At 35.0% G+C, this 14,986-nt stretch overlaps 2 protein-coding genes across 3 annotated transcripts in view; one reads left to right on the top strand and one right to left on the bottom strand.

The window, feature by feature from the left end:
- The window catches only part of LOC125650372 (limbic system-associated membrane protein-like), a 172,868-nt gene extending 167,751 nt beyond the window's left edge, over nt 1-5,117 (top strand). For both annotated transcript variants that reach the window (XM_048878609.2, XM_048878608.2), the window contains exon 9: nt 997-5,117. In XM_048878609.2, coding sequence (XP_048734566.2) covers nt 997-1,097 — 101 coding nt within the window. In that variant the 3' untranslated portion in view covers nt 1,098-5,117. The remainder of the gene's footprint in view (nt 1-996) is intronic.
- The window catches only part of LOC125661344 (uncharacterized), a 215,584-nt gene that overhangs the window by 192,841 nt on the left and 7,757 nt on the right, over nt 1-14,986 (bottom strand). The window lies entirely within an intron of this gene.

Genomic DNA, 14,986 nt, shown 5'->3' with positions numbered 1-14,986 from the left:
GAAAACTTAGGTAGGCAATTTGAAATTTCACGCGATATGTCTTTACATTTAATATGCAGTGTTATATATTCGGTGGGGATTCCCCTAAAATTTTAATAAAATACATTACTGTATCGCATGTCTTTGAAGAAGAAAAAATGATCCTGAGAAGATTCCTACTATTATTCAATACCCTAAACTGAACTCTAGGCCTAAAATGACAATGTCAAATGGCTGATAAACACTTACTTGAACATTGTACGATGTGGGGTCTGCACCGACGAGTTTATAACTCGCAGCTCATGGTCTAAGGTAAACCTCAACATCCTTCCACTTTCTACTGCAGTCTCGCTCTTTTTGACCAGCTTGCTCTGGTCATTTACGTACGATGCCCAGTAGGCTATAGAAAGCGCCATGACTTTCACTTTTACGACTATCTGGAAGTTAAATTTCTGGCTATTTCTCGCAGATCACGTGCCGATGCTTACAGACCCTATATTGAATGGTTACACGGGTGATATGATTGATGATTTTGAAGATAATCTTCCTTTCCTTTCTTTGACTTCTGTCTTAAATCTCGGATTTGCAATTCAGTCAAAAGGACTTCGTGCAAATTTTACTTGCAAGGGCAGTTCAGTTTCTGTATTTACCGCCGATTTGAAATGCAATGTGACACTGAAACTACATGTAAATACACTGCAAATCTTTTAATGACAGTATGTGGATTTCCAAATTTAATCTGCTTCCAGGGTTTTTCTTTTATTTCTTTTTTCACTTTCAAGGTACCAATCCTTTCATATACATAATATATAGCATTATATCTTTGTGTCATCAATTCTTTCCAGGCAGCGTAGGACTTGAACAAAATAAATCAGTTTATAGAATCTTTGTGACATTTTGTTTCGTTCTTACCTTGTTTCGGTACTTTCAGTACTTTGATTTACAGATACTGGTATGCATTTCATTGCCGATTTTTTAAAAAGGAAATGCTTTAACTTATATGAATTCATTTTACAGATGCTGCAGTAGGTTCATCAGCAGTAAAATATCCATTCCACAAACTTCAGTATACAGCTCTATTTGTGACAATGTTGTTCAAACAAATGGTTATGGTGTAGCTAGGAAACAGAACATTACTGGCGGATTCCCTGTACACAGTCAAAATCAAACAAGGGAATTGTGTTATAACAGAGTGGTTCACGGATAACACTTCACTTCACTATTTATTTAATTGATTATAGGAGAGATTCTATGGCGTTTAATGAACGTTGTTTTGCATAACAAAGTGCATCATTGACGAAAATTGAACTTAATCTCGCTTTTATGTAAACGGCGAGAATATTGATTTCTTATGAAATTACATCGATCGGTAGGGGGATAGTAGTTACCAATAATTCAGTATGGGATCATTCCAGTATTACCGGCGAAGCACGTCGTCTCCAACACTAGTTTTTCACTGGTTTTTAATCTAACCAGTCACAAAATTTGAAATCTAAGGAGACTTGATACAAACAAAGAAATGGATACATGGGTTGATGTATATTTTTTATTAGTGTGGTTGTAATAAGCACACACCCACACACACCTATCACACACGTATATATCTTGGCTTAGTGTGGTTGTAATAAGCACACACCCATACACACCTATATATTTTGGCTTAGTGTGGTTGTAATAAGCACATACCCACACACACCTATCACACACCCACACACACCTATCACACACCCACACACACCTATCACACACCCACACACACCTATATATATTGGCTTAGTGTGGTTGTAATAAGCACACACCTATCACACACCCACACACAATTATCACACACCCACACACACCTATCACACACCCACACACACCTATATATTTGGCTTAGTGTGGCTGTAATAAGCACACACCCACACACACCTATATATCTTGGCTTAGTTCGGTTGTAATAAGCACAAACATAAAATTCCTATAAAAAAAATAAGGGACTTGCAAATTTTTTATGGCGTTCAAAATTTAGCATAAGGTTGATCGATCCTCATGTGATGTCATAAGTTTTTGCAAAAATCTTTATCAAATTAAACTTTGTGCATGATAGAAATATATATTTCAAAGGAATCTTATTCACTGAATAGAATAAGAAAAAATTGGTAAACTATTGATACTGAAAAAGTTTATATTTTCCATAGATAATCAATTATTTATGATTTTAAAAAAATTGTCAAGGGCAATAACTCCTATGCTGGTATTTCTTCCATTGCATATCTATTATACAGGATTTTCCCAATATCCACAATTAATTTATACATATTTAGGAATTAGTAGCTTTTTTTTTTTAAACTTTTGGTATTTAAATTTTGTCATTTCAACAAGTTTTTATTTATTTTAATTATTCCGTAAAACAAAAATGTGTTATTTTCTGATGTTAACATATACTTCTGTTTTTTATATCTGATATCTTTAAAAATGTGGCAACATACACATTTTCTGTGGTTATTAATTAAATCTAACTATATTGAGTTGAAATTGATACATTTTTTCCACTTTCAACCATTAATATTGATAAGTCACATGAGGATCGATCCACCTTAAACTTTATTTCATTTGAATAAGTCAACATATACATGTATATACACAGTAAGTAGCATGCACACAGGATTTGGAGCAATTTATATTGATCCGTTTCGTTATTCCTTATTCAAAATTTATCATCCCTTTGTATATAACCCCAAATAAATCATCCCACGGTTTTGCACTTAATTGAGAATGAATTACATTCCATTCGATAAATTGTATTCAATATAAAACACTTTGATTTACATCATTTTTGTACCAAGCGTCATTACCAACTTGTCAAATTTCTAAACTTATGCGTGTTTGATTATTGGCTAACTGACCATCGGTGAAGTCCTTAAATTAGTGGTCAGTATCTTATAGTTTACAAATGTCCGTCTGTCAACACCCACGAGGAAGTTGGAGACATATCCGTTGATGATATATTTCGTGAAGATACTGTCGCAGGATGTCCTTATGATTATGGACGTGAAAAAGAAGGCTGACAAAAGAGGTTTGGATTTAATCAAAAGAGTTCTAGAGTCGTAGCCATTGTAGAGCGTTATTATCTCTAGACAAAAAAAATTTTTACTTTGAAGTTGAGTAACTCTCCTAAACGTCTCGCAAGAGTTATTGCTCTTTATATGATTCTTAATTAGGGTAAGGTAATAATTGTCCCTGACACCGGCAATATATATATATATATATATATATATATATATATATATATATGGTAATTAAAAATAAAAGGCAACACGAAAGTAAAACGTTAGCACTTTCATTAATATGTTCTAACGTTTTACAAAATGACAATTGAATTTTACTTGTAACACACAATTTGATTGGTTGGGCACGCTGAACACATTTCGTTTATATTGTATAAATGTTACTTGGTATGGAATCAATCGGATCACGCGCTCGTCATTTTCCGTAACCGGTAATTTGCGGTTACGGAAATAGCCGAGTAGTTACGATTGGGTATGGAATCACACACCCTTGACAACCAGGACGGTGCTACTTTTCCTTTTCTAATTTTACATTGCACCATAGAACACTGTTATGTTGATAGGTATTCGAATTGTCTGACACCCCCCTCCCCAATTATTTCTAAACAAAACGTGGTCTTTGTTTACAAATAAAGTTACACAAAACCTTAACGGAAAATGCAAAAATGAACTTTGAAATGTACAACGATGTCCTATGTGAAATACGAAACGGTATATCAAGAATTTGCAAAATTGCTGTTTCATTATGTTTTTACTTGGGGTGGGGGATTGCTTGATCCGCCTATCGAAGCATAAAATGCATCATGAATGTCTACAATGTAACAGAGATTAATATGTGGATCGCTATCTGAATTACTTTCATAATTTACTGTGTCGAATTTAATTCGCGACAATGCTGCATGCTATGGTAAGTCATTTTGTAGTTTAAAGCTTTTAATAAATCAAAAATCGCATTTTCTGGTGCATGACGCGATGTATACATGTAGCTTACAAAGTCTAGGCATGAAACATTCGCCCTTGGTAGGAACGACTTCAAAGTTGATATTGCACTGCGAAGTAAACATCAAACCTACATGTGTAATATGTATATACCTACGCATATCTTCTGTTATCAAAATTCGTTACAAACTCCTCCATAGGTTTTCAAATTTGATAAATAAAGTATACATGTTCCGATATGCGAAGGACCAAGATGACTTCCTCCACGGTCGACTTTTGGTCGGTATGTTCTTGCGTGGTTCAATCAATTTCTATTTACTGTTTACGGAATAAAATGAAAACTGTTCGCATCTTTTAGTGCTAAAATTATTTATATGATATAAATTGCTTGGGGGCAGTTTACGCTTTTTATTAAAAAAAAAAAAAGAAAGCATACAATGAATTCACGTCATAGTAACGTTGAGGGAAACATTGCCGCGTAAATTGTGGCAGTAAGCAATACAATTTCCTTTGCTTTTTTGATGCCGTCGTTAATTGGGTTTAATGTAAACCAGGAATCACCGACTCAATGAATTAATTTTTTTTTTAAATCTTAAAAATGACCTACGCTACCCATTAAACCTATAGCATACTTGATTCTGATAAATTCGGCCGACTCGAACTAAGCCGGGTATACCCGGCGACGCCTTTACAATCATGTGACCTGACTACAGTACAGAAATGAAAATGTTGACCTATTGACAGTATTATATAAGCATTATTTGGCATAGAAATAACCAACACTTTTACAAATCATCTTTATTTCACCAGTGTACCTGGATTAAAAACGTTATGTCATAGAATAATCCACTCTCGATTCTACCGTCAGGGTCGTAAATTACATGGAGGCGGAGGAGGCAGCTGCCTCCTCCAACTTTTGAGCCAAAAAAAATTAAAATTTAAAGTTCATTAGAATTTATGTTGTTTCCAATAACTAAGAACATGATACCTCCCTTAAAAAGCATTCCAAATCTTTCTTTTAGAATGAGTTAGTCAAGTAACATCTTAGAAGGCCCTAAAATCAAGGATTTTGCACGAAACGTGTTCAGTGTGCACAAAATGTGCTCAGCGTGTGGGGGCCTGGGCGGCCCCCAGACCCCCGCCTAATTTCCTGCCTCCTCCAAATTGAAGGTTAATTTACGGCCCTGACCGTCTACAAGGACGCCTCCTTGAAGCCACCTTCGCCTCTGAAAATTTTCCGACTCAATCGGCTTACTCGGCGGTGTACATGCGCAATTCGGGCTCACAATCAAGTGTGTCACCGGTCATCGCCGATTAACACGGGTACGCCGGATCGTTAGAATCAAGAATGCCAAGTATTAACGATGACATTAGAAAAGCAAAGGAAATAGACAGAAATGAATTAATTAATCCAACACCAAAGATTGACAAAGAAACGAAAATCTTAACACTTGTTACTACGGGGCGCCAAATGGGACTCTTGTGATTTTGTACTCAAAATTCAATTTCGTGTGGACAAAAATGACATTTGTTCAAAAAAATGAGTTCAAATAAACAAAATTGATAACAAATCACAAAAATGAATGTTGTGATACAAATTTATCTTTCGGTGGACAAAAGTCACCTTTGTCAAGACAAAATTCATTTTTATTTTGTATCACAAGTGAAATTTGTATGCAAATTAGTTTTATTTGGAATCTGAAAACTGATTTGCATACAAAACTGAGAAATATTACGACAAAAATCAGTTTTGTGAGACAAAATTGAATTCCGTCATAACAAAATCACTTTTGTCTAACAAAACTACGTTTTTATAAATGATAACTTCAATTATGTAATGACCAAAATAAATTTTGTTATATTAAATTATCTTTCGGTGGAGAAAAATCATTTTTGTACACAAAAGTAATTTTTGTGAAGACAGAAGTCATTTTCGTCACCGTTACTTGTAAGCAACTCACCGATTGGTTGAAACGTTGTCATTTAGCTTATTCTTTGGTATAGGTTAATCGGACTTAAAAGGTATGATAGTAAACAAATATTTGTTAAATTTTACGCTTATGATAATTCATGTGCCATTGAAAGAAAAAATTCATAGATTTTCAAATACTTCAATCCCGATTCTTTGTCATATTTACGTGTATATTCAACAAATATTTATTTATTATCATACCTTCCAAGTCCGACTACTATGTAACTAGGATCAAGTGTATCGCATACCTGATTGACAAAAATGAATTTTGTCATGACAAAGATGAATTTTGTCTACAAAAATGAATTTTGTCTACAAAAATGAATTTTGTCCACTGAAAGATAATTTTGTATAACAAAATTTATTTTTGTCATTACAAAAATGAAGTTATCATAAAACAAGTATGAGTAACATATTTTAGAAATACAAAAAGGATTTTGTTATGACAGAATTCAATTTTGTGTACACAAAATTTATTTTGATTACAAAAACATCAAGTCCTAATCGGCGCCCCGTAGTTACAACATACAACCTCAAGAATAAAAAAAAGCATGCCATAAAAGTGTAGTAATAGTGTCTAACAATAACCTCAATTTCATTTTTTCTGTGACGTTGACTATTTCCTTATAATGTGTTATATTATTTTGTGTAGTTTATATGAATCGCAATTATACGGTAAATGGAGGATTTCACACATATTTTCTTCACCAATCTTATTTTAATACAAAATATTCAGTTTTTGCAACCAATGCTGAATATAATTATTTAATTTATCAAAAATCCGTGACAATTAAGAGAAAAAAAGTTATTTTGTCCTGTGACTTGCCCATTCTTCAAAATCCTAAATCGGTTAGGGGGGATTTTTCTCCTATAAGTTCGAAAACAAAATCTTGATTTTTTATTTGGGGGTGTTGAAATCATACTACCAAAACCTCAATTTTCCCTACCTTCGATTTCTTAATTCGGGAAAGGGAGTGTTGACATAAATATTGTACTTTCTCCTTCGATTCATGTTTGCAGTTCTGTCTTCATCCTAACTATATGTACCACCATAGATGAAATTGGAGGTGTGCAACCACCCAATATCTCTATTTGCATATGTTGTAAACAATTGCATTTTAACCATTGTTCAAAAATGATTTTAAAAATGACCCCCCCCCCCCCCCCCATGAAACAACAATAAGACTAAACATTAGTTGAACTGCTTTTTATCAATACAATCTAAATATTTAAATTACTTTGACTTCCTGAACTTTTCATTATTTCACAATCATCGCCAGCAAAGCCAGTACCCAATTGAATTTTCTACGTAATTGTAGTGAATTGATGATATATGTATATCATATATAAAATAACCATAGCTTTAGCAAATTTATTTCCGGTTTCCTTCACTGCGGAAGTTGACCCCACCCCTCACCTTTCAATGGGTCAAAAACCCAACGTGGTGTGAATTTAGATAACAATAACGTTAGTAGGGGTGTGGTTGTTGGCGACCAAACATTTATGGTTATGATAACCTGATAAGGAAGTGTGCGAAATTTGAAATTCCTATCTTGCATGATACCGATGTTATCGCGTCAGTCCACGAACTTTTTGATGGCTCTACTCTAGCAAATAAATTTTACACATAATGTTTTAGAAGCCTTTACAACGAATTAATTGTCAATGCAGAATTAGGCTTATACTACAATGTTACAGGCTAGTCAAACTTGGTTTTTCTAACTTGGTTTGATGAAGACAAGAGTGTTAAAATAATTAACGAAGAACTCGTCTAATTTCCATGCTGCCTAGTGGAGTACAAAAGGTTTTAGCAATGAACAATACAAATTCTAATTCATGTGGACATTTCTCTTGCATATTAGATTTCTTTTTAACAACATTTAGAATGCTATAGTAATGTTAAATTCGATGGATCAATAGAGAATTTGAATGTTCAAGGGGGAAATGACCGTTATCTCCTCATTTTGTCATATTATTTGTCGATTTCTTTTTCGTTCTCACACGACAAACACAGACGATTTTTCCCTCAGTCCGATCATGTTACATGTTCAATATCAAATGTAAATAGTTCTAATTGTAACGGGACCGTTACCGATGTTCCCCAAACAAAAAGGGTTGTCATTGTGCTTCTCCACAACCAAACACCTTCAATTCTAAGTTTTTGCAGTATATTTGTATGCACCTATGATGCCAATATCAGTCTATTTTTCTCATTCATAAGAGATTTCCCGGTATCTAAATATTAGTCAATCAAAATTGAACGCACGTGCTTTTGCGTATGTGTAAGTAATTTTGACGATGTTACTAAGCAAAGAGTCTAAAATTAGATTTGCCTGATATATTTCAAAACATTTCATTGAAATCTAAAAATGGTATACATCAATACCTAATGAAAGTTAAAAATTACCATGCAAGTGCATTCCCGCGCACGCTTGATTTAGCATCTATTGTTGACATCATTCATTAGGCTGTAAACCTACAGAAAGAAATCATTTCATTTTAGCTTTTTGTGAAAAAGTTATAACAAAAAATGAAAAAAGAAATGCACGTGCATGTGAGTATGACTGCACATTTGTTGGTATCATGGCTGTTGTATCATATATCTACAGCATGAATTCTATAATGCTTGCATCATGTACAAGAATGTTTAGGTGATTTTAAAATCCACCAATGAGAATTCAGTACACGTGCATGCAATTGCTGGCCAGTAATTTTAACCATAATAATGTGTAAGGAGTATGAAGAAACACCAGAACCTTAAATTCAGAATTTTATGAAAAACAAAAACGTCATAGTCCTTCAAAAATTGAAAATTAAAAAGACGATGCGGGTGCACGGTGATATTTTTATCACACTATCATTAGAGAGATATATTATCTACCAATGCTGTGAATATCAACTCATTCGCTTTATTCATAAGAGAGATACGGACGTTTTTGTATTATTCAATCAAAATGAAGCACCTGCATGCGCGTGCAGATTGACAATTTTGACCATTCACATCAATTAAGGGTCTCAATGTCTACCTTCATGTGTACAGTGTAAATATCAAGCGATTTCAATGAAGAACAAAATGTTAGACTGATTCCGAAGTTAAGTACCAACAATCCAATGCACGTTCAGACAAAATGACTATCGTACTTCACATCTACAAAAAAGGTTTCACATCAATCCCTTGTGTAGTTTCTGAGAACACTCCCGGACAAAAAAGTAGCGAGGAAGTATATGACTAGAAGTGAGTAGGTCTTCCGTTACACTACTTTTAGTACACAGTTTCCTGTTCGTACCAAAACCATTGAAATATCTGGTGTGGACGAGCACTTCGAGTAATGTTTATCCTGAATCTCAGCGTCTCCTAAAACAAAAGTACGTACCATCTATCCTTCTGTGTTTAGTAAACCAGAAGTGATAAAGGAGTTAGATAGGTTACATGAGGGATATGTTTTTGTTCCAGTTGACAAAGCTTGTGACAACGTTGCCTTTGTTTGTAGGGCTCATTATTACAACTGTGTTTTAAACGAGCTTGGCGTTGGTTCCGCTTTTAGTGATCGTGCTTGTGCTCCAGCGGACCTGTCGGAGGGTGAAGTTCTTCAGAGCCGTGCTTCGGTTTTGGACACATTTGGTGTCCCGGTCAATGGGTCGAATGAGTGTGGGTTGCCGTGCCTATACTGGATTCCTGGACTACATAAGAACCCTTACAAACAGGGGGTACATTGATGGATCCGGCGGGTGATCTACCGGGCCCCTGTCTTTCCTCCTCGCGAAAATATGAACAGCTGTGAAGGGGAGGCTTCAAACTTACTGTGCGACTACATATGCCAGAAGTAGTATTAATCAAATGTGGATTCTAACCTTGAAATCGCAACGCTTTTCTCAAATAAATAGCATCAAAGCCTATGACTTTTCAACAATATACATGACCATTCCTCACGACAGGTTAGAGACTAGACTTTTTGACACCATAGACAGTTGCTTCTTCGGCAGGTATGGAAAAAGGAAATGTTCATATCTAGTGATCAGTCATTCAAAAACTTACTTTGTTAAACACCACTCTGATTCCACGCACAAGTACTCTGAACTTGAAATTAAAACTATGCTAGAGTTTCTCGTTGACGGTATCTTCGTGGTCTTTGGTGGTCAGGTCTTCCGGCAGTCTGTTGGAGATCCCATGGGCGCGGGTTGTGATCGAAATAAAGGACACCACAGAGTCATCCACTTCTGCTTCATACTTAGATATTTCATTAAAAGTAGACATTAACGGTAAACTGACAACTCAACTATAACAAACGGGATGATTTCAGCTTCTCCATTGTAAACTTCCCATATTTATGTAGCAATATTCCATTATCACCTGCATATGGTGTTTATATCTCTCAACTGATTCGATACGCAAGAGCTTGTTCTGTATATAGTCAGTTTTTAAATCGAGGAAAGCTACTGACAAACAAGTTGATGATACAGGGATTTCAACAGTCTCGATTGAAGTCAGCTTTTCGCAAATTCTATGGTCGTTATAACGATCTAGTTCGTCAATACAACCTATCATTGGGCCAAATGCTGTCTGGTGTGTTTCGTACCGACAGTTAGACCGTTTTGGCACACTGATTTTGACTACGAATAACTCCGTTTACCTGATCAGGATATAGGGCTCACTGCGGGTGTGACCGGTCGACAGGGGATGCTTACTCCTCCTAGGCACCTGATCCCACCTCTGGTGTGTCCAGGGGTCAGTGTTTGTCCAACTCTATTTTGTATTGCTTATAGGAGTTAAGAGATTGATCACTGTTCGTTATCTTCACCTTATTGACTATACCCCCTGGATGTTTCGGGTAAAATGCAAAACGAAATCGAGACGAAACGAAGTAGACTTTACATAATAAAACACTGAGCACATACCTCATAACTTTTGTTACACATACAACCATATAAAGATGTTTAAATACTACAACACTATTTTAAGAAACGTAATCGTCTGCAGTATAATTGTGACCAAACCTTTAAGGACAGATAAAATGATCTTGCTTTGTAGGTGACAGGATAATCTGTTGTAAAATCTTGAAAACGTCTGCAGTATAATTGTGACCAAAACTTTAAGGACAGATAAAATGATCTTGCTTTGTAGGTGACAGGATAATCTGTTGTAAAATCTTGAAAACGTACATTCTATTATAGGAAGATGTGATACCTTGACAAATCTAGGATTCCTTTGGAGATCCCAATGTAGCTTTGTTGAAAGGGTGGTGAATCACTCAAATTCCCCCCAAAAGTACACTGAAAACAGACACAATTATGATTTGATATTTAGGCTAAAACTATAAATTGTTGCGTTTCCTCTAACATCTAAGTCAAAATTATGGTTAAGGATAAAAAATCAATGTAATCAAAACGTATGAACGTGTACGAGTATATTCCGCTTCTCTATGATACACTTCCTTGTATTGTAGACGAGTCGAATATACCAGTCTAATTTTAATTCAGATTGGGATATATAATTCATATCTTTTTTCTTTATCTGTAAACAAAGATTTAACATTCTGATCACAATCGCCATATAAACAAATTAGAACGTCTTATTGAACATGAGGGGCTCATTTTTCACTTGTCAATTCAACTTTTAGATTAAGTGTGATTAAAATTACTTATTATAAATGAATTGAACTACAAATGTCAAGTCCTCCAAACAATGTTTCTTCAATGATCTCTTCAACAATATATGTTTTAAATAACCCGGGGTAGTGTGTTTAATATAGGGTCGGAAACACAACAATTTTTATTTGAGACCTTAATTATTCTTTAAAAATTTTAAACCTCCAACATGTAACATATTTGATCAGTTACAATTGTATTTAATTCACAATTCTTTTTACAAGGATAATCAGTAAAAATATAGCACAAACTCAAACATATAAAATAATTAACATTGTACATAGCTTTTCATATAAGAGAGTTCACAAAATTCTTTACTTTAGGTTCAATAATACTCAGTGCACCCTATGTGTCCTAACTTGGCCAAACTTGAAAAAAATCAATGTATGATCATGCAAAATAATTTCTTCTCCTAAATTTCTAGGATTGTTTCTGGCTCACAGCTCAGTTTTGATTTCTGAGACTTGTACTGTTTAATTATGTTAAGAAATATAATATATGAATGGAACAGCAAAGGTTTCTTACAGACAAAATATTGTTGATGTATATTGAAATAATAGTTAATTACATTGCCATGCAATGTATTCCTAATTGTGGATTCAATATGATTTAAGATTTTAATTTTTGTACAGTCATTCTCCAATATACAGATACATGACTAATCTAAATATGAAGAAAGATTCTTAACTTGATATATTATATGAAAGGTGAAGGTAACGAACAGTGATAAATCTCATACCTCCTATAAACAATACAAAATAGAGAGTTGGGCAAACACGGACCCCTGGACATGTGTGTTTCTGTAATTATAAGTTTGTAATTGGAGTAAGTAAATTTAGATTAATTGAAAGAGAAATGTAGATATTTCATTCATAAAAGGGGAACCATTTTAAGAAATGAATTAGGGACAATATTTACTGCATGATGTATCAGTAAAGGAAAAGGGGATGATGTACATGTATGTTGTCCTGTCACATAGACATAATGTGTTAATATATCATAAATGCTTGCCTAAATAAACATTATTAATACATGTATGTGTCCTATATACCGTCAACCTGTAAATGAGTATGATACCACCACTGAGGCATTTTAAATGTTGTCTACAATAATTTTATATTAAGACTGCAACTGTTTGCTACATATAGAAGAATATATGGTATCTGCAAGATGCAAGGTGAAGATAATGAACAGTGATCAATCTCATAACTCCTACAAGCAATACAAAATAGATAGTTGGGCAAACACGGACCCCTGGACACACCAGAGGTGGGATCAGGTGCCTAGGAGGAGTAAGCATCCCCTGTTGACCGGTCACACCCGCCGTGAGCCCCATATCCTGATCAGGTAAACGGAGTTATCCGCAGTCAAAATCAGTGTGCCAAGAACGTCTTAACAATCGGTATGAAACACGTCAGACAGCATTTGACCCAATGCGAGGTTGTATTGACGAACTAGATCGTTATAACGACCATAGAATTTGCGAAATGCTGACTTCAATCGAGACTGTTGAAATCCCTGTACCATCAACTTGTTTGTCAGTAGCTTACCTTGATTTAAAAACTGACTATACCCAGAACGAGCTCTTGCATATCGAATCAGTTGAGATATATAAACACCATATGCAGGTGATAATGGAATATTGCTACATAAATGTGGGAAGTTGACGATGGAGAAGGTATCTGCAAGATCTAATAAGATCCCTTTAAGACACCGTCTTCTGGTGTCTTATGCACATCTGTTACCAGATTTAATATACTTGTTATATTGACAATTATTGTATTGGATACAAGGAGAATCCTGTTAAATACAATGTACTGCCCCTTGTTGTCGTTTGCAGTTTTGTGATTAACTTTTAAAATTATTACCGGTACATATCTATAATATGCTATGGTAATGGTATACATGCATTTTACTACATCTAGTCATGTTCTAATCTCCTTTTATTGTTGCTTTTGTATCATGTAGCCGTCACCCAGCCAAGTGCTAATACGCTCGCCGTTCTTTAACTTGCGTGATCAAGAGGGAGACTCTATCACATCACTAGAAAAGCTAGCTCTATAGCGAAGCAGTATAATTCCCTCTTATACTCTCCGCTACACTTTCCCTCCACTTACAATCCATAATAATGAATTTGTCAATAAATCATATCATGAAAGGTGAAGATAACGAACAGTGATCAATCTCATAACTCTCATAAGTAATGGATAATAGATAGTTGGGTAAACACGGACCCCTGGACACACCAGAGGTTGGGGTACCTAGGAGTAAATATCCCCTGTCGACCAGTCACACCCGCCGTGAGCCCTATATCTTGATCAGGTAAACAGAGTTATCCGTAGTCAAAATCAGTGCATCAAGAATGGCCTATCAATAGGTATGAAACACGTCAGACAGCATTTGACCCAATGATAGGTTGTATTGACGAACTAGATCATTATAACTGACCACACGCAAAACAAGCTCTTGTGTATCGAATCAGTTGAGAGATACAAACACCATATGCAGGTGATAATATAAGGAAAAGTCGGAATTATTCATTACATATGTACCAAATAACTATCATACGAGTACATGGCATCCTTTCTATCCATTATGATTTTCTTAAGTGTGCTGTATGCATCAACAAGTTTACTTAAGAAAATCTTTACATTTCAAAAAATTATGAATGGGTAGTATACACTCCTACCCCAATAGATCCACTCAATAAAATTCATTCTTTGTATTCCAACAGTCTCGTTTAAAATCAGCATTCGCAAACTCTATTAGTATAGTCGTTATAACAATCTAGTTTACCATTACAACCTATTATTGGATCAAATGCTGTCTGACGTGTTTCATGCCGATTGTTTGCACACTGATTTTGACTACGGATAACTTTGTTTACCTGATGAAGATATAGGGCTCACCGCGGGTGTGACCGGTCGACAGTGGATGCTTACTCCTCCTAGGTACCTGATCCCACCTCTGGTATATCCAGGGGTTCGTGTTTGCCGAACTCTCTATTTCGTATTGGTGATGGGATTTATGAAATTGATCACTGTTCGTTATCCTAACCTTTCATTGATCACTGTTCGTTATCTGCGCCTTTCAATACAGAAATTCTTTTTGTGAGAACTGCATGCATTTAACTAAAACCATCTGATTGTTCAAAGTACTTCAATCGAGGGCTTCCAACTGTCATTTAAATTGCACGACTAAGACATGCGCTCTCTCACAAATTGAAATTACGCTAAATTTTCAATTTGCTATGTATTCATAGATTGAATTAAAATATGCTACCCGAAAAAAGGTTTAATCCCCAACATATTTCCAAACTTTATTTTGATAAAACAAAACACCTTCATTGTTTACGATTATGGTGATTTCTACGACACTTCAGTCTACAGGATTATAGTCC

Source organism: Ostrea edulis, chromosome 5, assembly GCF_947568905.1.
Source record: "Ostrea edulis chromosome 5, xbOstEdul1.1, whole genome shotgun sequence".
Classification (NCBI taxonomy): domain Eukaryota; kingdom Metazoa; phylum Mollusca; class Bivalvia; order Ostreida; family Ostreidae; genus Ostrea; species Ostrea edulis.
This window is presented reverse-complemented; position numbering and strand designations above follow the sequence as displayed.